The following is a 27,308-nucleotide window of genomic DNA, read 5'->3' as shown; positions in this document are numbered from 1 at the left end:
GACCCAGGTTGTTTGCAGAATAGTGAGAACAGGGGCAGGGGAGGTCTTGAGGGGCCTTGAATATAAAGCTGAGAATCTGGGGCTTCCCCCTGAGGGCACTCGGGAGCCATAGAAGGTTGGTGAGAGGGCAGGGACGCAGGGAATTTGAGGACGTTCACCTGGGCTGAGGCTCAGAGGGTGGATTGTGTGGCCTGGGATCGAGGGTGTGGCGAGCAGGGTCCCCAGGTGACAGGGAAACTGAGGCCCACATGCTCTGTGCCTCCTCATATTTGCAGCAACTGTGTCTGCACCTTAAATGCTATGGCCAACCTCTGGGTCAGGCAAGTCCAGTTCTCCCAGCCCTCAGGGATGGGGCAGGACCAGAGTTCTCACCCCCTTGGAGAGAGGGGATGGAGGTCCAGAGAAGGGACAGAATCAGTGCTAGGCCCCCACGTCTGCCCTGGCCAGCCCCCCACACCCCCTCAAGGTCTGGGCCCAGGACCACTGCCCACACCAGGGCCTGTCTTGGAGGGGCTGCTACCCGCTGGCAGGAGAGAAGGGCTCCATCTACCCAGCCCACCTCTGAGGGACAGGCCAGAACAGGGCCCCTCAGGCCCCTGTGCCCCTTAGAGAACCCACCACTGGGGACCAGTCTGCTTCCCACTGCACCCCAGTCCTGCTCCTGCTGGGGTCACCCCAATCTCAGCCTTCCCTGTGGCTCAGCCTGCTGCCCAGAACCCCCACTCTGAGCTCCCACGCAGCGGACCCGCCACCTCGAGCCCGCCTGTCCGCTGCTGCTTGGGCTCCTTTTCCGGACCCCTCCCTTGGACAGACCTTTTAACCGTTGCTGTGTCTCACCCTCTCCCTCAGCACCCTCCCTGGCTCCAAGGCTTCCAAAGCCAGCTCTGCTGAGACACCACCCCCATATTTCTGTCTCCTGCCCTGACCCCCTCAGCATCACCCTTGGAGACCAACAGGCTCTACACTTACCTCCCCCAACCCCGGAGCCCTTCCCCTCCTTGCCCCTCTCTTCCTACCACTGTGGCTGCCACTCACCCTCTCCCCTTGGCTCGCTTGCCCCCATCCCTGCCCTAGACCCCATGCACTCGCTGTCCCCTGGCCCTGGGCTGCTCTTCCCTGGCATCATGGGGCTCCCTCTCTCCCTCCCTTTATTTGGGTTTCAGCACAGGCATCCCCTCCTTCTAGAAGCCTCCCCGACCCTTCTCCTTGCTAACCACTCTCTCTGCCTCAGGAGCCCCCTTCTGGCTTGGAAACCACTTAGTTATGTGTTCCCATGTCTCTGTCTCCCCACTAGAATGTCAGCCCCAAGAGAGCAGGGCTGTGCCCACCTTGTCCACATTGTGTCCATAGCACAGTGCCCAGCACGTAGCAGAGGCTCGAGTGGGCGGACAGATGGAGGGACAGATGGATGGACGCAGGAGGAGGAGGCCTTTGCAGCGCCCACCTCCCTCACCTTTTTATGCTGCCGACTCTGTTCTGCCTCGGGCACATGTGTATGGAGGACACATTTATCTATTAGTTCATTAATTTACTAGTTCTTCCAACATGTAGCCAGCGAGCATCGCTATATGCTGACCTCAGCAAAGAGCACTTCAGAGTGTGGCCTTGGGTTCAAGCCCCACCATCTGCCAGCTGTGAGGTCTGGGGCTGCACGGCTCTAGCCTCAGTTTCTTCACTGGTGGAGGGGGTTCTCAGAGCATCTGCCTCAGAGGGACACTGTGGGGACCAAGAGGGACAGGACACGGGAGGCCTCGGCACAATGCCTGGTGCATGGCCGCTGCCCAGGAAGCGCTGTCCTCATTATTTCTGCCCTCTCAGAGCAGCCCCCCAGCCCCCGGAAATTCCTGGGGGGCTCCAACACTGGCCGTGGTCTGAGAACCATTCTCACAGGCTGATTTTCCCCAGTTCCCCACTGCCTGCCCCCACCCCCTACGCCAGGCAGGAGCCCTGAGGTTGGATCACAGCTTATTCTAGGCTGTGGGTATCAGGTGGTAACCATGGCAACACATAGTTAGAAACCACTTATTGATGGGACTTTTTTTTTTTAATGGAGGTACTGGGGACTAATATTTTTTAAATCTCAAGGGTTTATGTGTAGACTCTCATGGCATCTTCACCACAGCCCTGTGAGGCAGGCCCTGGTAAACTGAGATCCCACAGGTGAGGCCACTGAGGCTCAGAGACGTGTGGTCACAGGTCACATGCAGCAGAGCCCACAGATGCACCTGCTCACCCCTCTGCCTGTAACCCAGCATTCCGCTTCCAGCTGCTCCTCCCAGGGCCCTGGGGGAGTTGAGGACGAGAGAGGTGGCTCACCCCAGGTGAAAGTTGGGAAGTGTCAGGAGGGTGTGGACTCTGTCTCTTGCAGGGCCTGGAGCTGTGTCGAGTGGTGGCCGTGCATGTGGAGAACCTGCTCAGTGCCCGGGAGAAGAGGCTCACGCTGCCTCCCAGCGAGATCACACTGCTCTGACCTGGCCTCTCCAGCTCCCTCTGCGGAAGCCTTGCTGTGTGACCCCAGGGGAGTTACTGGGCCAGAACCTGAGGGGAGACCAGGAGGCAGTAGGCGGAGCGTCCCAAGTCCCCAGGAACCAGAGAAGACCGATCCAGAGTTGGGATGGAATTGCAGCGTGCAGACTTGAGTCAGATAGCAGGAAGAACTTCCAAAGGCTGGTGGGTGGGGCCTCCTGCCATGGCCCTGCCCTGACTCCTGCCTGCAGCAGGGAAGCTCCACACCAGTAGCCTAGAGGAACTGAACTTGACTTCGATTTCCCTGGGAGCTGATGTTGGGATCCGCTCCATCTCCATGTCCTGGCTGCTCACATGTCCTCCTCGGGTGCCCCCAGCACTGCCCCTCAGCTTGGATTTGTGGCCCTTGGTCATTTCTGTGCAAATAAAAGTTAGGCCTGGCAGTTTTTCCAGTTGTTGAGTGACTGGAAAACAAGCCTGAGGGAGGAAGCAGGAGTTGGGAGGCCTAGTTGTGCCCCTAATCAGAGATTCCAGCAGAGACATCTGTCTTTCCCTTTTACCTGCAGACCCTTTCCCCCAACCCCACACTCTTTGGGTAGCCCCAACCCCAGGTCCCCGTCACTGGATGGGCCACACAAGGTTTGAGAGTGGTATAGTGGAGGGAGAGAGGTGTTTCGTGTCAGCAGCTTGGGGGGGGGGAGAAATCTGGGAAAGGGCTTCCCACCAAATGGGATATTGGGCTTGGGTTTTGAAGGATGAGTAGGAACTTGCTAGAAATAGATGAAGGGAGAGGGAAATGAGCATTCTAAACAGAGAAAGCAGTGAGTGGAGAGGCCTTTGGGGATTCAGAACGCAAGTGGGCAGTGGAGGGAGGCCCCAGCAGCTGCAGTGCAGGGAGCTGACTGCCTTCGGGGCCCCGGCCACACCATGGCCGGCCTGCAGAACTGTGAGGTGGGTAGTGCCTGCGGGCTCAGCGTGGGAGGACCAGAATGCCAGGACTTCTGGATTTCAGGACCTGGGCCTTGAGGCATAAGGCTCATGTCTTAGCAGCTGTCCTGGGGACTCAGTGGTGGTGTCAGCAAGTTGAGCCTTCGTCAGAGGTAACAACCCCCAGGAGGCAGAGCGGGAAGACTCGGGGGTGGCAGGAGGGTCGGAACCCACTGTGTCCCCCAGACCCAGGAAGAAAGGAACTCCAGGTGGACGAAGGGAGGTCCAGAGGAGAAGGAACCGGGCCCTGGGGTTCCCGGCCTAGCATGGGGTGAGAACAGTACAAGAGAAACATCTGGAAGGCCTGGGAGCCTGAAACAGTCCTGCCATGTCTTCATGGGGAACTGAGGCCCCCAGAGGTGAAGCGAGTAACCATTAGTTGGTTTAACCAAAGTTCAAATGCAGGCAGGCTGGCTCCAAGGTCCTGCTGCCTCCAAGGTCCTGAGGCTCGAGGCTCTGAGCAAGGGAACGCCTCTTTGGCAGTGTCTGATGGGAGAGGCTGTTTATCCCTGGAGAGGAGGTAACTCCCGTTTGCCTGGGGCAGGGGATGGGGGCCGAGCTGGCTCCTCGGGTGCCTCTGGGAGGACTTTCTGATCACTGAGGTAGCGAGCTCCAGGTCAACAGGTGTGTGAGCAGAGTCTGATTTCCTGTGTTGGAGGGGAGTTTAGAGGTGGGCACTGGGATTCTGAAGGGCCTGAGCCCTCATAGCCAAACTGCAAATATGCAGGCAAGGGGGCCCTGTGCAGGCGTTTGCACGTTGTGGCCGGGGCAGGACTGGGGCTAGAGCGCCAGCTTTGCCCACAGGCCACCTTCTCATCACCTGCAGCCGCCTTCCATCACCAGCACCAACAGCACCGCTCCAGGCTGGGTCTGAAAAGGGCAAGAGCCAATTCAGTACAGGCTTCACACCTGTCCCATTTACCCCCTGACCTGCTACTGCTGCTTCTTGGAAGGGAGGGTCCCCTGGCAGGGAGCGTGGTGGCAGTGGCAGGTCCCAGGTGTCCAGACTTCCCCACCCCACAGGCTGTGCTGGCCTGGCCTTGCCCAGTCACCACACAACCACCCCCACCTCCCAGCAGGGACTGGTAGGACCCTCCGTTTACGGTGTGGAAACAGGCCCTGACTCGAGGCTGGCCGTCCTCTCTGCCTAACGTACAGGACTTCGTCTCATCCTCGCAGCCACCGTACGCGGCGGGCACTAATGTTATTCCCGTTTTACGGACCGCAAGGCCGAGCTACCGCGCGGGGAAGTCACTCGCCCAGGGTCGTACGGCCTGTCGGGAGGTCAACATTCAAACCCAAGTCCGCCGGGTGCCGGCGTCCGGAGCGCAGGCCCCGGCGAGCTGGGGTGGGGTGGACAGGGCGCGGAGGCACACTGGTCCAGAGCTCCACGGCCAGGGAGGCGAGGCCGCGGAACCCGACATGCATTTCATCTCACTGAGAACCTGGGAAGGCGGCTAGGAAGGCGCGAGCTGAGCCTCCCGCGATCTCAGGGAAGGAGACGGTGGGAGGACCAGGACGTACGACCGCGCGTGCAGCCCGGCGGTCAGGCGGGGCCGGGGGTCTGAACAAAGGCCCGGGCGCCGGGCAGGGCGGGTGCCCGGTCCCCGGCCCCCCTGCCGTCGGGAGGCGCCTGGCCGACGAGGGCCGCGCACGCGCCGCCGCCGGGACGTGACTCGGGGAACGTCCACGCCGGGCGGCGGCGGCGACAGCTGGGCGGCGTTGGCGGCCGCGGCCGCCGGGCACGGGGCTGGGCCGGGGGCTCTCGGCCTCGGAGTCTGAGCGTTTTCTTGCGCACTGAGGGTTTCCCTCGGTCTTGTCTCCACTCAGGCACTCACTTAGCCACCCGCTCACCCTTCAGGGGTCCTCGCCGCCCGCCCCGCAGCTAATTAGGTGACGGATGCAGTCACCAAGGCGACTGCCGGATTGACAGACATGCGCGGCAACCAGCTTCCGGAAGCTGCCGTCTGGGCCCGCCCAGCGCGTGGCCGGTGGCCCAATGACAGAAGCGGAAGCGCCAAAGGGGCGGTAACAGGGCAGTCTAGGTTGTGGCGGTTCCTCGGTGATTGCGCGCTGGGGGCTGAGGCGATTTCGGGCATTCAGACGATGTCGTGACGCAGCGTGGCGACAGCGTTGACGGCGTGAGCACACCCCTGCGGAGGGAGCCTTGCGGCCACGGAGGTGGCGCTGCGAGGAGGCAGGCTGCTGTTTGGCGGTGCTCGCGGAGCCCGTCAGCGGGTGGGGGAGGGGCGGTGGACGGCGAGAGGCCCCCGTCCGCGCGTGCGCCGGTACCTTCGCTGACCCGGCCGCACGCGCGCGCATGCTCGCTGCGCGCGGAGCCGCGGTGGCTGGCCGCACTGCGCGTGCGTGCGGAGCAGCCCGCTGAGGAGCGGCGTTGGCGGACGTCGGGCGGGCGGGTGGCCGTGACGTCGTGAGGAGCGCTTTAAAGTGCGGGCCGGGCCGGGCGTCCGAGGGTCCGGCCGGGAGTCGGGCCGAGCGTCCGCGGCCGCCGTCCGCGGCATGAGGCGCTGCCGGCGCCCCTGCCCGCCGGAACTCGGAGAAGGCAGAGGAGGAAGCCTGGTCGCCGCCGCATGACCCACCGCCCCTGAGGCCGACGCCGCGCCGCCCCTCGACGCCCCTGACGGGCGGTCCGGCCTCGCACGCGGGCCTGGCGCTGAGGACCCCTTCGGCCCGGGGCCCGGGGCGCGGCCCCCAGAGCCATGCCCGGCCGCCCCGCCCGCCGCGGAGGGCCCTAGAGCAGCGTCGCGGGGGCCATGGCGGCCGCCAGCGGCTACACCGACCTGCGTGAGAAGCTCAAGTCCATGACGTCCCGGGACAACTACAAGGCGGGCAGCCGGGAGGCCGCGGCCGCCGCCGCCGTGGCCGCCGCCGCCGCCGCCGCCGCCGCCGCGGCCGAGCCCTACCCGGCATCCGGGGCCAAGCGCAAGTACCAGGAGGACTCGGACCCCGAGCGCAGCGACTACGAGGAGCAGCAGCTGCAGAAGGAGGAGGAGGCGCGCAAGGTGAAGAGCGGCATCCGCCAGATGCGCCTCTTCAGCCAGGAGGAGTGCGCCAAGATCGAGGCCCGCATCGACGAGGTGGTGTCCCGCGCCGAGAAGGGCCTGTACAACGAGCACACGGTGGACCGGGCCCCGCTGCGCAACAAGTACTTCTTCGGCGAGGGCTACACGTACGGCGCCCAGCTGCAGAAGCGCGGGCCCGGCCAGGAGCGCCTCTACCCGCCGGGCGACGTGGACGAGATCCCCGAGTGGGTGCACCAGCTGGTGATCCAGAAGCTGGTGGAGCACCGCGTCATCCCCGAGGGCTTCGTCAACAGCGCCGTCATCAACGACTACCAGCCCGGCGGCTGCATCGTGTCTCACGTGGATCCCATCCACATCTTCGAGCGCCCCATCGTGTCCGTGTCCTTCTTCAGCGACTCGGCGCTCTGCTTCGGCTGCAAGTTCCAGTTCAAGCCTATCCGGGTGTCGGAACCTGTGCTTTCCCTGCCGGTGCGCAGGGGGAGCGTGACTGTGCTCAGGTAACCACCTGGGAGGAGGCGGCAGCCAGTGGGAGCCCGCGCTTTGCACTTCTGCCCCATTCTTCTGTTTGCGGGGTGGGGTGAGGGGCAGGGTGGTGGTGGAGAAGCGGGGAAAGGGGTCTGCGTTTACGACACGTGCAGTGGGAAAGCAGGGAACAGGTCTAGAATTCTAGTATTGGAGGCCAGTTTTGACGAGGTCACGGGCTTGGCCGAGAACTAACTTAAAGGCATCTTTCCAGAAGATTAATTTTAGGAGCTTCTTTCCTTTTGTGATTTTTTAGCAAGTCACTTTTCCTCTTGGGGCCTCCATTTCCAAATCTGTTTTTTTTTTATTTTTTTATTAACCAGAATTATTATCTGAAAGTCGTTCCAACACTATTAGTCTCGGGTTGGTTGGTTTTTTTTAACGAGAATGTATTCCTGGATTCCTTAGAAGAGAAGATAGTCACAGAGAAAGGCTCCTGAGAGTATTTAACTGATACACGGTCTCCATTCCCAGGAGGGGCAGTGACTTCCCTGGTGTTGAATAGATTAGTGGTTGGGCTGGGAATGGTGCAGCAAGCTTAAAACTCAGTCTCTTTTGGCTGCGGAAGTGCCCATTCGTTCTTTTGAGAATGTGTTACCTGTCATCAGGACCATATGAAATAAAATAAAGCTGGTCTCTTTACCTGATATTTGGCCTTGTAGTTGTGTAAGCAGAACTTAGGTTCTTGGCCTGTTTTGGGTCCCACATCCTGCTGAGAATTAGCTCAGTACCCTGGCCCCTGGAGAAGATTGCCTGCTGGAACACCTTTGCTGTTTATACAAGCAGAAAATTTATTTGGAAGCTGCCTCCTTCCATCCCTGAAACAAGTAAATCTAGCAGAGTACTTCAGTAATCCCTAAAACCTCTTAGGAGATCTAGACTGCAGCTGTTCAGAGCAGCTTGGTTGACCACCAAATTCTAGTACAGGATCAGGACACACTGCGGTCTTGTTGTGAGCAGCTTAACCTCTGAGGTTCGCTCAGTGCCATGGGCTGCGTCCATGGGGAGAAGCAGGGTCTGGGGGGCACTTTTAATAGCGTGAGACGAGTCTTAGATCTCATTTAAGTTGAACAGCTGAGACTGCTTCCATATCTGGGAATGGCAGCAGAGTCTTGTGGTATCCAAGGTCTCCTGATGGGAAAGTTTGGGAAGTCAGTGGCAGCAGAAACAATACTTCGGCTTCCTTATGCATCAGAAGTTAGAGGGCCACTCACCTCTCAGCTGCCCCCTTGTCATTTGGGCTTCCAAGCTTCTCCTCAGATATGTGAGGTGCTCCCAGATTTGAGATAGGATTTCCAGGGAAGACTCTCCCCAGTGGTCTGCTGTGTAAGGCAGTTTGGGGTCAGTCTTCATTGAAGGGTTTTCATGCTAAAAGGGTCTCACATGAGGGCCACTTGGTCTCTTAACGGGATATTAATTTCCCACATAGTCACACGTCCTCAGGGTTGTAGCAGAGGGTCTAGCAATGGTCAGGTGTGTGAAGAGGGAGGTCACAAGAGGCAGTTTGTGACTTTGAGAGTCCCCTTCCCTCCAGCACACACACACCCTGTATTGAAGAGAAGTTTCAAGTTCTTAAAATGCAGGTCTGTTAGTGATCAGCAACAGGATTGCATCATCAGGAAAATTCTCTTCATCTTTTCCTTAGAATAATAAAGCCCTCAAGCTTTCCCAGTCTGTTCCTCCTGGATCCTAACTTGGCCGTGGAGTAAGTGTGGGAGGCTCAGCCGTGTCCTGAAAAATGTTGCCCCAGGCTTTGAATCCAGCTCTCCTCTTATTTGCTTTGGGATCTTGTGGGTGTTTTGTGAGCTAGCTTTCTCATCTGTAAAGTGGAGGTGATGCCAGCTTCCAAAGCCTGTTGGAACTCAGTGTGGTGATTTGGTGTCTGATGGAGGACCTAGCGCAGGGTAGACCCTTAACTGGGTGCTTTCATACACAGCCGTCTAATGCTCCCTTGTTCTCTTGCTGGGGAAGGGGCTAAGGGTTTGGTGAAGCCTTAAACAGGGCTCTTCCGTTCACGGAGTTCACTGCCCAGTGGAGGCCACAGACAGGTAGTTATAGCCCAGGAAGGTAACTGATGGAGCACATTGTTGGGGGACATCTTGGTCTGCTCTGGAGTTTGGAATTTTTTAGGAGGAAGTGAGCTGTACCTTGAAGGTTGACTAGGAGTTAGCCAAGCAAGGAAGGTGGGGGTGGAGGGAGCGCACAAGTCTATGGTGACAGTAGCCAGGGAGTAGACATAGGTGAGGGGGAGATGCTGACTTGAGGCAGGTGGAATTCATTACTAGTTCTCTGCTCCAGCCTGGACCTAAAGTGGAGATTCTGGTGAGGCGTGCCTGGTAAAGCTCTTGGTTAGAGCTTCTCCACAGCAGTGCTGTTGACATCTGGGCCTGGTGAATTCTTTGCTGTGGGGACTGGCCCGTGCGTTGTCGGATGTCGAGAAGTATCCCTGGCTTCTGTCCACTAAATGCTAGTAGCACCTTCTCTGACAACCAAACATGTCTCTAGACATTGCCAGGTGTCTCTTGGGGGTAAAATCATCCCCACCTGAGAGCCACTGCTGTCAGGTTCTGGACACCCTACTAATTTAAATCCCCTGGCACCTGCTCACTTAGCACTCTCAGCTTACTTGGTGTGCAGGTGGGTGAACACCTGCCTGTTAGTGCCTCTTTTCAGATCCTGCTCAGGCTCTTCCCCAGGCTGCTACAAGGGGATGCTTTCTTTCACTTACTGGTGTGTCTCCCAGCCTCAAGGTGATGAGCTGTAAAGCTGCAGATTGGAAGGGGCTGATGAAGACAGTGCTTCTCTGCAGATGGCGGTGGGGGGGGGGGGTTCTAGTAATTCGCATATGACTCAGACGCCTTGTTGGTGGCAGTGATGTCTGTACCCATCCAAGGTACCATGGCAGAAATACAGTTTTATATTTAATAGTTGTTAGCACAGATCTTGGTGTATGGCAGACATTGACTCAGCAGTGTCTAAACGTGGGCATTTAGAGCACAGCTTTGCAGACCCTTCTGGAAGTGCTTCAGACTTCTTTCCAAACCCAGTTGGCAATTTTTTGTTTGTTTTTTGGGGTTTTTTGGTAACCTTCCCATGTTGGGCTTGAGTGGGTGCTCTCTTAATGCTGTTCTCTAGGGCAATAAATATTTTTTAACCTCCTCTTTATAATCAGTTCATCCTGCATTCCTTCGTTTGTTCTCTGTAGGTTAAATGACAGATTAAAACAGATTTCAGTTGGATTAATTAGAATAATTACCTTAAGGCTAATTGCTTTCTTGCTGCTATTTTTAATCACTGTTGCATGGTTGGTCTGTGGTTGTGGTGGCCACATGCCCAAAGACCCAGGCCTTAGCCACCTGTCTGGAAATGACTATTGCCCAGTCGTGGGGCACGCAGAGCCTGTGACTTCCAGATATCAGTTGATGTTGGGTGGAGCGGGCACCCCTGTCAGTTCTGGGCTAAGGGTTGATCTTGCTCAGCTGGTTGAAAGCAAAATTTAGCTTTCTGGCTTAATATAGTTGGGAATGTAGGGCAGATAGGTGCTGGGCCACATCTCTGGAATCTTCTGATTCTGTGGGAGGGGGGGAACCTGGGAATGAAACCAGAGGTGTTTATTCTCAGGAGGATCTCTGGGCCAGGGGGTGTTGGCTGGCCTTGGTTCTGCCAGGTCTGACAAGATGGCAGAGGGCAGCAAAGGAAGGAAAGCTGACTTCTTAGTCATGAAGCTCAGAGGTAGCAAAAAATAAATAGGCCATAAAAGTTTCAGGGCCGGCTGGCCATTTTCAGCCGGGCCTTGGTGTGCAGGCTTTGCTGAGATAGGATGCTGGCTCTCTGGAGGCACGGGTTCGCCTTGGTGGACTTCTTCCATGCAGGGGGTAGGTGTACGCATGTCCTTTGCCGAGGTCATTGAGGCCCCCAAGGCAGACTAGACCTTGTCAGCAGGAAACATGGATGGGCTTTTCTTCCTACCCCTCGTTACCTACCCGTCCCCCTGCTCCCAGCAAAAAAACCGAAAAGCAGAAACCAGTGTAGCATAGACACCAAAACCAAGAGTTTGTTTGGAGTTCCAGTGCTACTGTTTTAGCTGTTTGACTTTGGGCAAGTTACTTAACTTCTCTGGGCCTCAGTTTACCTCTGGAAAATGGGGCTATTGCTGTCCTTGAGTTGTTACTGAAGATTGCATTTCTTTAACAGTGTTGAAGGTTTGAGATTCAAATGAAGTATCTCAGGAGGTGAGCTTCCTCTGCTGAGCTGCTTTCTGTTTATTTCTTGATGTGTACAGAATTAGGACTTGGAGCAGGTTGATTTTCTTCCTTCTGGGTTCAGAAAGCCCTAAGACTTCTCATAATGTTAGGCTGTGTGTCATTTTGGAGGTTCAGGTGTGGTTGTAACTTGAGCCTGAGCTCACAGTCCTGTCCCTGTGCCCCAGGTGGTTGGGCTGCTGCCCCTAAAAGCCTAAGCGAGGTCCTGCAGGCCTGTGGGGCCTGCTCATGGGTGCTGCCCAGGGCAGGGAGCTCCAGCTGGAGGGAGGCTGTCATTAGGCAGTCTTTGGCCAGTTTGTCCGTCGTTGTCTGGCTCTGTTCTGTCCTGGGAGTAGAAGAGGAATGGTGGCCACCTTGGAACTATGCCTTAACAACTCTGTCTCCAAGCCTGTCCTCTCGAGGAGAGGTATGCAGTCCTGCACAGCCCCTTATAAAGAGTCTTCCAGACTTCTTTGACCTGCACCTGATCATCTGTGGAAGGACTTGCTGCAGGCTGTTTTGCCGATGTAGAAACTGAGTCTTCAAAGCAATAAAAAGTTGAGCACATTTCATTTAGTGTTCACTACGTGCAGAGGTGAGTAAGGCCTTTGCAGAACTTCGTCTTACAGGAAAGACGCAGTTTCCACCTGGCTGAACAGTAGCAGGTGAGGGGCTCCGGTGGGCAATGTGTGGGAAACCCAGCCTGGGGGACTTGAGAAAAGCTTCCCAGAAGAGGAGAGATTCTCAGGAGGCACTCTAAGGTATAGTCCTAATGGGTGACAGCCAGGTTCTGTTGCTCTGAATGCTGTGGCAGGCTGGCCCCTGCTGCATGGGGTTGGGGGAACTTGGGAGGCTCAGCCCAGGCCAGTACCAGCACGAGGTATTTCCTCCTCTCCTTTCCCTATGAAAACAAAAGATCAGGAGGCACTGAAACTTTCTTCATGCCAAGGGTAGGGCTGGACCTAGGGCATATTAAATTTCAAGCTGGCAGACTGAGACTTTCAGTTTCTCTTGTAGCGAGTAGGTTTCTTAGTGGTAAATAACCCTCCTGTGGTTTTTGCTGGACACTTTCTGCTGAATTTTGGGCAGAAGAGCTTCCCTTGGTCAGGACTTTGAGCCTCCCACTCCCAGCAGAGGCTGATACTCTGAGGAGGGGTCAGTAGACTGTGTCAAGCTGCCAGGAAGTTCTGGAAGACCAGTGCTCGTGAGCTGTTCAGGTCGGGGTCAGTGAGTGCTGTGGTCATTTCTGTGGGCCTCTGCAGTCCTGCCTCTGCACTAGTTCTGAGACCTGGGCTCGGTGGCAGGAACCTGGCTTGGCTTGCTCTTCATTCTAGAGCCCTTTGGGAGGGAGGTGGGGGCAGTTAAAATTTGGCCAACATCTTGCGTTGCTCCTTTTGCATTATGGAATGTGGCTCCTTGTTGAAGATGGCAAACCAGGGACCATGGCAGGCCCTACAGCCAAGTCAGACAGATTGGTGACACTTGTCAGCAGCAGGGAAGGTTGCCCGCAGCCAGGACTGCAGATTCAGGCCTCAGAAATGTGCCTCTTTGGGAAAGTCCTGTGTTTATTTGGGACTCTCCCAGTGGAGTGACAAGAGAGAGCATAGAACAAGATTTAGAGCTTCTAGCCCAGGGGATGGGGCCCAGGAGGTCTCTGCTGGGGGGCATGGATCAAGGTGGTCTGGGGCCCCGGCTTGTGTCAGATGCTCAATAAATGGGAGTGGGGCCCCAGGCACCCTGCATTATCTAACTGAATTCTCACAGAAGCCCTGTAGGTAAGCTGCCACTGCTCCTCTCCGGAGCACCAACCACGAAGATGTATAACTATAATTCTGCCTGGGTGAGGGGGGCACTGTTCCCCTTTTAAAATGTCATCATTTGTGGCCACAGAGGAATGCCTAAGTTAGCATAATCACATGACCACCTCAAAACCTACTGATGCCCCTCCAGATGGAGACCTGAGGTTTCTGCCCAGCATGTCAGCTAAGGCGACAAAGCTCAGGTTATAACCTAGGCCTCTTCAACTCCTCGATCCCTATGTGGCATTTCTCTGTGGGCCTACAGATGTTAATAGGTGTTATTTGAGAGAAGGTTCTTTGGTCAGTGCTCAGTTAAAGTCAGGAGACTTTTGCTGTAGTAATTCTTGGATCCTTTAACAATACTAATGCTTTTTTAAGCTCCTCAATATTTTCCAAATTGATTTGACTGTGGATATTTGTCCATCGTATCTTGTGGGACTGGTGTTGACAGAGAAAATTGAAAAACTCTGATTTAGGAGCAGCTTGGAGGGGAAATCCCCAAAATAAAGGTCCTTATCTCTGCCTCCCTGGCTTGGCCTTAGATCAGATTTCTGAATCAGAAGTGCTTCTCTCTTAGACTTTAGTTTTCATTTGCTCTTGCATCCAGTTCTTGCCCACGTTGGGTCAACTTGGCCATTTTGAGGAGTCCTTCCTAGGCCTGCAGTGTTTCTGACAGTTTCTCCGTGTCTTCAGCTGCCCGTGAGAAGGGAGCTGATTGGCAGCTGTAAGGAGGAAGGTTTGTAGTCTGGGGGTGTCAAGGGAGTCCTGAGCAGGAGGAGGCCGAGAAGGTGCTCACCTCCCGCTAGGCCTGAGGCTGTTGGAACTGCCTTGGCTCAGTGGAGGGACTTGGGTGATGCCTCTTGGGTGCTGTGCTCCCAGCAAGGGTGTGCGAGGGGCTCAGGAAGCTGAGTTTATGCCCAGAGTTTCAGGTCAGAAAGACATTAGCTGTGAAGAGGACAGTCATCTAGCCACAGTCACTGGTCTGAGTAGTTTTAAAAATCATGTATCTTGATGAAACTAAGTATTTGAATGTGATGGGAATTCTTAAAATATTCCAAACATAGCTGTCTTCAAGATTCTGGATCCCCCCAGATGAAGCTTTTTGAAAGGTTTTTTTCCAAGGGACAAATTTTCTTTTCGAACATTGCAGCCTTAGTTCTCTCTGGTGACTCAGTGCTGCCGGTGTCTGCTTTGGCCTCCTTTGCGAGCCCAAGGTGGGGAGGGGGAGAGGCACTTCTTGTCTTTTCACCAGCGTCTGGCCCAAGTCGTTCCATCAGCCTCCAAAGCCACTGAAGGTGTCCCTCTAGGGGGCCCTTTGAAAGAAGGGCTCCTGGTCTGTGCAGGGAGATTCCTGCTTCAGCTTCTGCTTTAAGACCTGCCTTTACGTCACCCCAGGTGTTTCTTTAAGTGGTTTCTGGGTGAGAGCATCCTGGTGCTTAACATGTTACTTGTTTCCTTGTTAATCTTGGAACCTCTCAAATGGTGGGGCAGGGGTGGCTATAGGACCTGGACCATATTTCTGTCTCTTTACCCCCAAGAGCTCTGGTTGTCTATCCCCCTCCACACTCACGTGCTCTGTGTTTGTTTTCAGTGGCTACGCTGCTGATGAAATCACTCACTGCATCCGGCCTCAGGACATCAAGGAGCGCCGAGCCGTCATCATCCTCAGGAAGTAAGTGCTTGGCGTCTGGAGACGCAGGTCTGGGCTCCCGGAGGACCTGGCTCCTCTGTCAGTAGCATGGCAGCCTGACGCCTGGGCGAGGGGGAAGGCTGTAAGGAGGTCTCATACCTTTTGATTTGAATTCTGTGAGAATAAAGCTGTTTTTGTCTTTTCTTTATCAGAAAATTAAGTTCTGTGGCTGTTTAACTAGGGAGTTGAGGGCTGAGCAAAACACATGTTCCCCAAGTGTTTATGGGCACAGTCTTGAGACAAGATTTGGGGAACACTTCCAGACCCCGCCCCCCCACCTCTTCTTTCCCCACTGCCTTGGTTCTGATTTGTCACGTGTGCTCTTACTGAGTATTTTTAGATTGTGCCTTAGCAGCTTGCTTTAAAAATGCCTGGGTTTTCCCTTCTGGGAGGAGTGGGGAGTGAGGAGGGGAGTGAAGGTGGGGTTGGGCTGCGGTGCTCTGCAGGCGCATGGCTGGTGGCTGTTCCTCCTCCTCTGGCCAGGGGTCAGGGGTATGCTGACCAGCATTGCCAAACCTGGCCTCTCCAGCACTTCTTGTCTTCCTGCTCAGAGGGTGAATGGACCTAGCCAAGCAGATGCTGGGGCAGGATAATCCTGCTTTGAGGCTCGAGTCCTGAGAGGCCGGCTGATTACCTGGTGTCATGTAGACCTCAGGGAGCAGAGCAGGACCAGTGCCAGATCCAGGCTGGAGCAAGATGCCTTGTAGCTCGCCTTTTTTTTTTTTTTTTTTAATTTAAGTAGACTTTATTTTTTTAGAATAATCTTAGATTCACAGAAGGCTGTGAAGACAGCAGGGGGTCCCCCCGTGCCCCGGACTCCACTTCCCCTGCTGGTGACACCTTACATCGGGGAGGGGGCGCGCTGACTACCGTCGAGAAGCCAAACTGATCTGTGATGATTCACTGAAGTCCATCCTGTGCCCAGATTCCCTGGCTTCCCTCACGTCCCTTTTGTGTCCCGGGATCCCACGTCACCTCAGGTCCTCTCCGCTGTGACAGTTTCTCAGACGCACCTTACTCTCACACACTGCGTAGAACACTTGGGCGTTTCTGGTGTTTCTCTCTGGTTACACTGGGCTCCGGGTTTTGGGAGGAAGCGCCGTCTCCACACGACGTTTCCAGTTACGCTGATCTTGAGCGCCTGGCTGAGGCGGTGTTCGTCAGGCCTCTGCCTCTCAAGTCACTGCTGTCCCCTGCGCACACCGTCCTCTTTGGAGGAGGTCGCTTATGGGGCCCACACACGAGGAGTGGGAGTCAGCGCCGCCCCCGTGAGGGCGGAGTCGCCGCCCAGATTCCTCGGAGCCCTCTGTGCCGGGGGTTTTGTGTCTTCTCCCTTCTTGTTTGTGTCTTTAGTCCCCGTTTCCTTACGTCAGCATGGACTCACAGTATTTACTGTATGCTCAGCTTGTCCTAGTTTGGGCCATTGGGAGCTCTTTTTTTAAAGTACATGCTTAATTTTCTGGCTTGCCATCTTCAGTCTGTGACTTCGGCGTCTTGGTGTTTTGGGTCCAGAACTCCAGAGTATCATGGTAGTGACATTTCTTTGGCCTGGCTCTGCCACTTTGCCAGGTCAAAACATTGAGTCTTTGTTTTCTTATCTGTGGACCGTAGATGACCCAGACTTGTAGGACAGTCCTGTGATGCAGGCAGAGCACTGGGCACGTAGGGGAGCTCCAGACACAGGGCAGCTTGGCAGCTGGCAGTCTCTCTCCTCTAGCTTAGGAATAGTCCCAGGGTTCATCAGAGGAGGAAGGGTTTTTGTCTGCCCTTTCAGCTTTCATTTCCTGTGATTCCCGGCACAGTCCAAAACCCAGAACCCAGATGGAACCCAAAGTGTAGCTCCCTTCTGGCCTTTCCTTCCCCGTCATTTCTTCTGAGGCTGTACCTGGCACCTACAGCTGTAGCCAGAGACACGTGGTCCACCTCAGCGAGGAGCCTGGAGAAGAACTCCCAGGATGATGTAGGACCAGAGCAGCAACTTCCCAGCTGTTCTCTTCCAGCTTATCCCGGGAAAGGCTTCACTGAAAGTGCAGATGGAAGTGGTCAGGTCATCCTTCTGACTGTCTCCTTCCTCTAGAATGGTGGCTCCCTCCCTGACTGCCCAGGCGGGATGCTCCTTGGTGGAGCTACGCTGTTAACCCACTCCCCCTGGGAGCTTTCTGGCCAGCTGAGCCCCTGGCAGTAGTATTCTGACTTCAGAGAATGGCTGTTCGTGGGCGACTGAGGCTCTTTGACCTTCTGACTTGAGTGGGCCCAGGAACCAACTAGAGGCTGGGCTGGAGGGCAGAAGCACAGGATTTTGGTGTAAGGGGGCTGAATAGGGGTGGGGGGGTTTCCCCCCCAGCTTCCTGGGCTGCAGAGCTGGGGAAGTGCCCAGCTGTAGGGAGCCAACCCAGGGGACCAGAGGGAGAGGCAAGGGCAGCTCTGTTGCCTGCAGAGAAAATCCAAGGACTGTCCATCCAGCCTTCTCTCTTGATGTTTTCCGTGTGGTCTTCTGCTCCCTTATGTTAAAGTCCCTGCAGCTCCTCATGTGGCCCGTGGACTTGTGTGCAGTGTGGCTTTGCCATCTGACCTGTTCACCTTCTGGTCCACACCTACCCCTCAAATGACCCATATATACACACTGAAGGTTGGTTATCTAGCCATCCTTCAGGGCTCAAGGGTCAACTGTTCTAACATGCAGGAAGCATTGCATCCACACTGGTAGCCCTCTCAGCTCACCCCTACCCCTTCAGACTGTCGTGGCCCAGACTCTTGCCGTTGTGAATTGCCACAGCTGTGTTCTGTTGGGGGCAGGGAGATCCCTGTTCATCTGAGTCCTGCATTGAGGCTGGTCCAGAGCAGGCACCAGAGGAGGACAGTTCAGGTTGGTGAGGAGCAGCAGCAGGTAGAAAAGGACAACCTGGTGACTAGACCAAGGCGGAGTATCCTGGCTCAGGTGCGGCCCAGGCATCAGGGACGTGGCCTTGGTGGGCGCCTGGCAGACTCGATGTCCTCGAGTGAGGCACATCAGGGTGGTGGGATCTGGGCATTGAGCTCGGCCCTGCTCCTCAGGCAGATGGGGTGGAGCCAGCCCTGCCTTCTCTTAAGTGTGGACAGAGGTTGCACAGGCTGCTGGGGGAGGACCGGGCGGCTCTGTCACTGGCTCAGGTCTGTCAGCACTGGGGTAGTCTTTCTAAGGGCCTCACAGGGAACGGTGGGCGGCCGTCAAGTGCTTTCTGGTTCAGCAAGACTCAGCTCCTTTGAACGTGGATGACGCCGAGTCTTCAGGTCCATGGTGCCTGGTCCCTCGCCAGGAGGCTGGGAGTGACCCTCGGGGAGCTTCCCTGGGAGTGCAGCCCTCAGGCTGCAGCTCAGTGTTGTAATCCATTAGGGGTCACCGCTGGTAAATGGCTTAGTGAGGCCTTGAACCTGGACCTTCTGTCCTGGGTCTGTGGCCCCTTGGTGGTCTGCACAGTGGAGCACCCAGGTGCTGCCCCTGCCCCGGTGTGTCTCGGGCAGGCACTGCAAGTTGGAGAACCTGGAGCCTAACGTACAGAAGGGCCTTCTTCTCTCTTCTGCTGTGCGAGTAGAGAAGCTGATGGCTGAGCTGTTCTAAGTGACAAGGGGGCTCCTCTGTGGGGTGTGGGTGAGGCTGCAGCTACCGGCAGGTTATCTCTTCAGTACACCCAGCTTCCCTGAATGTCCCTGTTTCCCAGGCCACACAGGGCAGGCTGCCCAGGATACATCTTTGTCGATCATTTATACTCCCGGCAGGGAAGCTGGACCTTTCTGAAGGTGTGGTTAAAGTTTTAAATTACTAATTGGAGAACCAGGTGGCTGACCATCTTCTAGTGTAGCAGTCACTGGGGGCGAGGGAATATTCCATCTTCCCCACAGCTCCCTGACATGCAGTCCTCAGGGGACCTTCGTGCTGCCCTATGCCAGGCACCCACCTGCTTGGTGCCCGGCGCAGAGGAGAGTGCTGCCCACACGTTACCCCTGAGAGTAGAGGATGCGAACTCTGTTGGAGAGGGGCTTAGGCAGGAAGTGAGCTGCCTCAGCTCATGCGGCTGGTCTGGAATGGTCTTTGAACATGGATTCCCGACTGGGAACGCCAAGCACCTACCATGCACAAGACCCCCGAGGCAGGCATGCTGGAGGCTGAGTGCTCCCCTGGTGCCAGGTTTGCACTTGGCTGGCGCTTTGCACACCGGTACCAGACGAGCAAAATGAGCACTGTCCTGAGAGCGCAGCGTATGTCCACCTGGGCCCCACAGGAAACAGTAGTGAAAGTGACATCCAGCTTCGGAAGGTCATTGGGACGGGCTTGGGAGATCTGGCTCCTGAGCTACAAACTGCCCGCCAGGCAGAAAGGGTGAGTTGGAAGGCAGAAAGGTGGGGCATCTAGAGGGCCCCTGTCATTGCAGGGATGAGGGGAAGGAGGCCCTGGATCAGCATGTCACTGGGATGTGGCTGTGGGCCCTCAGGGCCTTCCGGTCCAGGGCACCCAGGCTCTTGGTGTTCAGGAGGCCCCCCCCAGTTTGGCCTACAAGACTTGTATTCCTTCATGGTTAATCTCTCCAGTTAACCAGATAAAATGGCTCAAGGTGGCTTAGATAGCCTGTTTCTTTGCCTTTGGTCAAGTGGAGCTCAGCTCAGGGTGGGCTGGAGTTGGGGAAGGCAGCTATGGAGGTTCATTTGCCAAACATTAAACAAAGCTGGTGTGTGCCAGGCTCTGTGCTAGTGCCTGGAATGTAGTGAGTGTGGAATCTTCTCGTCCTGTTGTCCTTTGGGAGAAGGCAGACACTTAGAGCCTTGCCAGGGACTGGTCAAGGAAGGCTTTCCAGAGAAGTGTCATCTGATGTGTGGGCGCCCGGCAGGCTTCGAAGAGGCTCAGGGGAAAGGCAGGTTGGGTGGAAGAGCTGCCCTTTACAGAGGCTCGGAGCGCGAGGATGCGAGGCAGTCCATTCTGGGACACAGTGGAGATGGGTGGAGGGCCTCGTGCTGCGCAAGGGATCGGGAGGGCCCTGGGGAGCGTCGTTGTGCGGGAGCAGTGGGGTGAGAGCTTTGTTTAGGAGAGGTTGCATGTAGGAGGCTGAGCTAAGTGGCCTAATTGGTCATCCAGGCCCAGGGGTCCCTGAAGTCAGAGGGGACCCTCCCAGAAAGCAGAGCAGCAGAAAGTGAGGCTGCATGTGGAGGAGGGGAGGGTGCGGAAGGAGGGCGGGCTCTAGGCTTTGTCCCTCAGCTCTTGGTTTCCCTGACCAAGGCCGGTCCTGAGACGTTGCCCCGACTCAGACCCCTGCTGTTGCTCCTGTCCCCGTGGTTTTTGTCGACTATACCCAGGGTTGCCCACCTTTGTTCTCTTGTGAGTCTAGGGAGTGTGTGTGTCTACAACCTGCCCAAGGAATAAGGAGGCAGCAACACTGCCAGGGAGTGTGACTGGCTTGGGCTCCTGGCCTAGGCTCTGTCCCTTCTTCACAGACTACAAGTTGGTTATGTGAGCCCTGCTTTCTCAGCTATAAATTGTGGCAGTTGTGAGGCTAGGGATGATTAAACTGAGGAGTGCTGTGTGTGCTTTCCCAGTCCCTTCCTCACCATCGCCCACTCTGATCTCGATGGGTCAGGAGTAGGGGATGAGGAAGACTGTGTTCCACCGGGCACAGTGTGAGCAGAGAGGCACATGCCACAGGAGGACAGGGGAACTCAGAGCCGTGTTGTTCAGCAGCTCAGGTGCGGGAAGGCAGGCGTGGTGTCTGGCCTTCTGGTGTCCTGGAGGACAGCGGGCCCTTTCTGAGGCCTGACCTGGAGGATCCCTGAGTGCCTGTGGTCCTGGCCCTGTTGTCTGCCTCCTGGAGCCCTGGGTTACGCTTGTGTGGTATGACGTGGCGGTAACCAGGTGAGGCGACTTGGAGAACCCTTTGGGGCCTGAGTGTTTTGTGGGCCTGGGTATGGGGTGTTCTGCTAGAAGCCCATGTGCTTGGGGTGCCCTCTCTTTGGCTGATACTACTTACGTGTCCTTCAGGCCCCTTTGACCATAGCCAGTTCTTAAACCTGTGTCAGAACTGCCATGCAGGGAGAGGCAGGAGTTGGAGAGAAGCTTGATGTTGGAGGGAGGTTGGTGGGAGATGGGAGGGTTGGGAGCTTTCACAAGAGAGACAGGTGCAGGTCTGGGCTGTGTGGGGGTCTAATACCCTGAAGGGCTGGAACTTAGACCCAGGGGCCCAGGTCACTCGGTAGACAAGGAGTGCTCAGACCGGCTGGCATGCTACTCCCTGCCTCCTCACTCCATTGGCAAAGCCAGACTTGGTAGCGCAAGGGTGCTTGTGAGGGTAGAGCCAGAAGTTGTGGGTTATTGGCAGCAGGGCCTGATGTGCAGACTGGTTCCCTGTCTCCCATAAGTGGTGGTCTGCTGGGACAGCTGTCAGCTCTGCTGCAGTGAAGAAATGCCATCTGGGCTTCAGGGGCCGCCCTGGGGTAGCAGCTGTGTGACCGAGGCCAGTGACTGGGTCTCTGACTGAGTGTTGTTCCCGCCTCGACAGTGGGCACATTGGGCATAGCCCTCTGCCCCACAGTGGGCATAGTCCTCCCCCCTCACAGTGGGCATAGTGCTCCCCAGCAGCTTCTCGGAGGACGCCGTGACTGATGAAGCATGAGGGCAGCACCTGGGACAGTTGCTCCCTCCCTCTCAGGTCGCGTGTTAATGCTCGGCCATCCTCCCTTGCCTCCTAGGCCCAGTCCATGCTTCGTCCTGGGGCTTTCCTGACACACCTGGGTTCCTTCCTGTGACACCTGGATATTGACTCTGATCTGTAAGGCAGGAATACCCAGACCCTTCTGTTAAAACTGGGCTTCCTGCCTCCAAGCTTGTGACTGTCCACTGAACCCTGGCCTGCTCCCTGGGAGTTGGCTGCCCTTTAAGAGGCATGTGCTCTGCTGCTGGTGGGCTCTGGGCTGGGGATCTCACTCTCACCTGGTCTCTGGCAACTTGGTGGCTTTTTGGAAGTGGAGAGAGGGCAGGAACTCCTCCAGCAGTTCTGAGATGTACTTGTAACAGCCCTGGGGGATGTGTCAGGAGCCCTTTTGGGCCCCAGAGCTCATACCATCCCTAAAGTGGGTGCAGGTGGCTGGGTTTCTGGTGGGGCCACCTCTGACCATTGCTTCTCATGGCTGGCCCCTGATGGTGGCAGAGGTGTTGCATGGGGGAGCTGCACCCTTCCCTCTCCTCCTCTCAGGCAGCTGGACAGCAGCAGAGCTAGTCCATGTCCCTGGCCTGTCTCCCCAGCCTCTCCAGCAATCCTAGACCCACGTGAGGGGCCGACTGCCCGAGTAGCAAGTGGCTCAAGAAGGGTGGGGCCGCGCCAGGGCTCAGGTTGTGCCAGCTGTTCTCCAGCCATGGAGGTGTGGGGGCCAGGCACTCCTCTTGGTGGCTCTGCTCTTCTCTGTCACGGCCCAGAGGAAACCACTCCACGGCCCTGGGCCCCAGGGTCCTGCCCACTCGGGCTTTCCTGCCTGGGGCGTGTGCTCCCAGGCACCTGGGGGGTCTTTGTGTCGACTTATCTGGGCAGTGCCGGGGGGGGGGCACTTTCCCCCTTGAGCTTCAGACCCTGGAGTCCTCGAAGTGGGAGTTTTTTGGCTGCTCCGCATTTGGTATGAGCTTTCAGGGATCTGAGGCTTGGCCTGCACAGACGAGGCCCTGTGGCTCCAGTGATTCTGGTTCCCACCCTCAGATCTGGGCTGGCCCAGCACCACCTCTTCCCAGTGCCCCTCAACAGAATCCTGGCCTTGAAGGAGGCAACTCGTCTTCAGTCTCTAGACCCTGAGAACTGGAAGAGGCCTTTGCTCACATGGGGAAACAGGTCCAGAGAGGGGTGGTGCCTGGCCTGGACTCTTGAGTGGCAGCATCAGGGCTGGGCCTTCTTCCTCTGGCTGCTGAGTCCTGCTTCCTCAAGTAGGGGTGCCCAGAGTGGAGCCTGAGACCGGTGGGCTGGTCAGTGCAGCGGGGCTCCCTCTGTATTCCTGTCTAAGAGGTCAAAGCAAAGGGGCAGGGACAGTTGCCTGCCTGTCTGTCCACCAGTTTGGGCCCGAGGATGCCAGAACATTGATTCCCTGCTGGAAAGGCGCCCCCTGCTGGCCTCCAGCGAAAGACCCCTGCCCAGGTTCAGAGCTTGGTGATTCCTGCCTGCCAGGCCTGGAGTCTCACCTGGACTAGATCTTTCTCCCAGGGCTCCCAGGATGTGTGACTTCCCTCCTTCTGACCCAGTTTTCCTGACTTGACAGCAGGACAGCCAGTGGGGGTAGGGGGAGCTGTGAGGACTGGATGCAGTCGTCCCCAGGATCCCAAGGCAGCTCTCCAGTTTCCCTCCTGCTCTCTTCCCCCAGCATCCTTGTGAGGATGTCCTTTGAGTCCTGCCTGACCACAGCACCTTCTTCCTCAGAACCAAGCTGCTACCTTGTGCCCAGCAGCCCATGGGAAAGATGCCTTCAGGGTCTTCTGCCAGCTGTGCCCCATCACTCCCTACCCCAGGCCTCTTTTCCTTGCTGTTAGCGGCCTGACTTGCTGGCCTTCTCTGTATCACACAAGAAGCCTCAGGGCTTCTTGGAGGTTTCCCAGGCCAGCTTCCTCCTGGCCTGACTTCATAAAGGACTTAGATCCCTGCCTGGACTGCCTCCTACCCAGGTTCTGTCCCTTCTTCCCCGTCCATACTTGCATGCGTTTTTCTTTCACTAGGTTCCAGTGCTTGGTGGGGTCTTTGCCTTCAAAAACCCCCTGTCCTTGGCTTGGTCACTGTCCCAGAACCCGCAGAAGCTTCCAGGTGGCTGTGGCAGGACCAGAGCCAAGTGTGAATGTGGAATTGGGCCCGGGCACTCCTAGCTCTTCCGCAGCCTCATTGTTCCTGTGTGAGAGAGCAGAGAAGCTCTGGCTGGGCCAGAGAACCTTCCTTTCTTGGTACTTGAGGACAGGTGGACGTGTCTGCTGGAGTGCGGCACCCACCGGTGGGGCCCTCGGTTCTCTAGCAGGTGGAGTGGTTGCCCCTGGGGGACCTGTGGGCCTGAGTAGGGTAAGATGGGGCCACTTTGTCCAGCTGAGAGCACCCTGGGGCTTTTCCACTGGGGCAGCAGATCCATTAGAAGTCTCCAAACAGAAGTGTTCCTATTCCCTACTGCTAAGCCTGGACTTAGGAAGGAGGGTCTTTGCAAGTCAGCTGGACCCGTCCCGAGTTGAGCCACGAGGAGACCGAAGCACAGCACTGAGACTGCCAGCCTGAGAAAGAATTGGTCTGATAGGGCCACACCCTCCCAAGAGACCCGCCAGTGACCCCACGTGCATTTCCTTTGCAGGACAAGATTAGATGCACCCCGGTTGGAAACAAAGTCCCTGAGCAGTTCCGTGTTACCACCCAGCTATGCTTCAGATCGTCTGTCGGGAAACAGCAGGGACTCCGCTCTGAAACCCAAGCGGTCCCACCGCAAAGCAGACCCTGATGCTGCCCACAGGTGCTCCGCTTAGGGTCCTCAACAGAGGCCGGCAAGGCAGTGCCACAGTCTGGCTGCAGGCCAGAATGGGTGGGATGCCTGTGGTCAGTGGTTAAGAACCTTGCTTTGCCCACCTTTCCAAAGCCCTAGGTCTGGTTTTCCATAGTGGCATTCCTAGCTAAGCCTTGGCCAATGCCTGTACCTTCAGAGAGAAGGGGTTGGGCCGAGACACTGGCAGGTGGGAGTGCTTCATGGCCCTCCCATGACTTTCCTCGTCAGTCCACCCAGACAGGCACTCTTGTGGGTTATGTTAGGAGGGAAGCTTGGGACTTGGCAGATAGCAGAGGATGGTATTTAAGCTGAGGCCAGGGGGATGGGCAGCCTGTGGGAAGGGCAGTCTGGGCAGGAGGTACTGTATGGGCTGAAATGCTGACGCAGGAAGAACGTGGTAGTTTGGGGGGCTAGTTGGGGGTTAGTCAGCAGAGACGGGGGTGGGCATAGAGAGAAGGTGGTGGGGGTCTGAGAAGCAGAGGTTGATGGCAGGACCAGGCAGGGTCTTGAGGCTACGTTGGGGAAGGCCACCTTCTGTCCTGGGGCACCAGACTCGGAGCCGAGCAGGCCCCACAGGTAACTGGGAAGTGTCTCAAAGACCAGTGGCCACTGGCACCTGGTGGACAGGACACGATGTCAGTGCTTCAGCCAGTGCTGCCCTGCGTGGAGAACCCACGAGTCGGGTGGCCCTGGGCCAGCCCTTGGGTAACGTGCACCCCTCCCCTTGCAGGCCTCGGATCCTGGAGATGGACAAGGAGGAGAACCGGCGCTCGGTGCTGCTCCCTACACACCGGCGGAGGAGCGGCTTCAGCTCGGAGAACTACTGGCGCAAGTCCTACGAGCCCGGGGAGGACTGCTCAGAGGCGGCGGGCAGCCCTGCCCGCAAGGTGAAGATGCGGCGGCACTGAGGCCGGTGCCCTCCGGGGACTCGGCCTGATCCTCACTAGCTGCCCCTCCTTTTGTTTTGTTTTGAAGGTTTTTGTTTCTTTCTATTTGATCCTTACGTTTTTTTCCTTGTTTTATTGCCTGTTAAGGCTGAAGAACAGAATTGGCTGGAATCTGGTTCTCATGTTCTCAGTTTTTCTCCTGGATGGATCTAGAGGGGACGGAAGCTCATGCTGGGGTGGCCAGTAGAGGTGTGTGGGGCAGCCATTCTCAAGTGGGGCCGCGTCAGGCTGGGTTTATTTAAGAGCATCAAAATGTTTTGGTTAAGAAAAATTCTTGTTTTGCTTTAAATGTAAATCTTCTCGGTGTTGTAAATGAAGTTCAGTCTCCTGCCCCCCATCCCCCACTGATGTCTGCGCTGGGTTGAGGTCCTGCCTGCTCTGCAGGGGGCCTGCTGCCCTCCCACCTCTCCCCTGCTCTCTGGATGCCCCCTCCTCCTGCAGCAGTTGTTCAGAATTACCCAGCAGAGGCTTAAAAAGTGCCAGGCCCTGCTGCCCCAGAGCTGTTATTGGCCAAGACCCAGGGCTCCCTCCACACCCTCTGGCCTGCTCTGCCCACGGGTCCCTGGGCTGCCGAGGGCCCGGCTTCAGTGGTCCTGATCTCTCGCCAAGAGCATGCCTCTGCTGGGTTGCTCCTTTCAAGCATATGCGTGTGATCGTGCGGAACAGTTAGACTTGCCGTGTTGGGGCCGTTTTAGGAGTTGTTTCTAGCTAGAGGGACTGGTGTCCTTCCAAGTCTAGCATTTGGGGTATGGAAAATTGTTGTGGTGTGTGGTAGGGTTTTTTCTTTTGTTCTGAGTTTTCATTTTTTTCCTTTGGTCTCCTGGCTTTTTCCTTTCCCTTTCCTTTCTCCACGGGCCAGCTCAGGCCTCTCCCTGTCAGCCCCATAGGAGGGCACCCGCCTCCTCTGCCTGCCTGCATGCACACATCCAAGGCCAGAGCTCAGGCCTGCAGACAGGGTTGGTGCCTCCTCTGCCTCAGGGGCATGGGAGCTGGGGAAGGGCTTAAAAGAAATAATAACAAAAGGAAAAAAAAAAAGCAAAGTCTTTGACAGTTTTCACCCACTCAGATCCTCGTAGGTTGCAAGGTTTTGCTGATCTGGGCTTATTGGGAACGTTTCCTTTGCCAGCCAGGGCCAAGACCCAGGCCTGCTGAGAGCAGAGGCCCTCCTAGTCCCCAGGCTGCCACCATCCCAGGGGCCTAGTCTTACAGAGGCTGCAGACAGCTGGGGCAGCCACCATCAAGAAGCCCCTCTCAGGGGCCAGAACTCCTTTGCCAGCGTGGATTCCTCAAGTCGGGACTGCATAACTAAAGCAGTTGCAGTTTTATTTTTTTTACAGCTTTTTTCCCAAAAATGATTTGTAGTTGTGTGTGCAGCACTTTGCCCTGATATGTGTGCTCTACAATAAAAACCAAATCTAATATATTTTGAAACAGTGGTCTGATGCTGTCGTAAGAAAGGACTTGCCTTTGGTTCTTCCTTGACCCCTCTGTGTTGTCCTGAAACTCTGAGGGGCGGGGTGGCGGGGTCCATTGTCCACCAGGAACCCAGGGGACAGCAGCAGTTGCCGACACAGGGTTGAGGGCAGACTTGCCCAGTGCCTTTTCTCCACTGCAAGGAGGATGGACTTCGTAAGCCTTACGTCCAGGTGGCCAGGAGCATACCCTGCTGAGTTCTGGAAGCCCTTCTTCCTGGGGGTGGTCAGAGGGGCTGTGAGCTGGTGGAGAAGGAACATGGTGTGAGCAAAGGCAGGGGAGAGCCTGGCCTTTGAAGAAAATATGCAAGAGGTTTTGCTTATTAAACAAATCCTTGAGTTTGAACTATTTGCTGGCCAAGTCCTCCCTGTGGCCCAGGAGGGAGCAGAGCTCTCGTGGCCCGTGTTTTCAAGATCGTGCAGTAGAGCTGACAGCTGTGGGGACTGGCATCTCCAGAGGAGACCCTGGAGCCGAGAGGGGAAGGTCCAGACTGTGGCTGAGGTGGCACCTCCCCCATGCTGTGCCTGCGCCTGGATCTGGGGTCATGGGATGGGGGCTCATGGAGGGCGATGCTGCTGGGAGACTCTGCTGCAGCTGTGACAAAGCCAGACCCAGGATCTTCCTGGTCTGAG

At 56.5% G+C, this 27,308-nt stretch overlaps 2 protein-coding genes across 2 annotated transcripts in view; both read left to right on the top strand.

The window, feature by feature from the left end:
• Nucleotides 1-2,606, top strand: part of MYO15A (myosin XVA) — a 42,683-nt gene extending 40,077 nt beyond the window's left edge. The window contains exon 65 of the mRNA XM_032498972.1: nucleotides 2,369-2,606. Coding sequence (XP_032354863.1) covers nucleotides 2,369-2,470 — 102 coding nt within the window. The 3' untranslated portion in view covers nucleotides 2,471-2,606. The remainder of the gene's footprint in view (nucleotides 1-2,368) is intronic.
• Nucleotides 2,607-5,467: 2,861 nt separating this feature from the next.
• ALKBH5 (alkB homolog 5, RNA demethylase) lies at nucleotides 5,468-26,634 on the top strand. The gene is made up of 4 exons (XM_006195838.3): nucleotides 5,468-6,994; nucleotides 14,651-14,731; nucleotides 24,071-24,226; nucleotides 24,987-26,634. The coding sequence occupies exons 1-4, from the start codon at nucleotides 6,228-6,230 to the stop codon at nucleotides 25,162-25,164; spliced, it is 1,182 nt and encodes a 393-aa protein (XP_006195900.3). The 5' UTR covers nucleotides 5,468-6,227; the 3' UTR covers nucleotides 25,165-26,634.
• Nucleotides 26,635-27,308: the final 674 nt, after the last annotated feature.

The sequence above is a fragment of the Camelus ferus genome, chromosome 16 (genome assembly GCF_009834535.1).
Source record: "Camelus ferus isolate YT-003-E chromosome 16, BCGSAC_Cfer_1.0, whole genome shotgun sequence".
In the NCBI taxonomy this organism is placed as follows: Eukaryota; Metazoa; Chordata; class Mammalia; order Artiodactyla; family Camelidae; genus Camelus; species Camelus ferus.
This window is presented reverse-complemented; position numbering and strand designations above follow the sequence as displayed.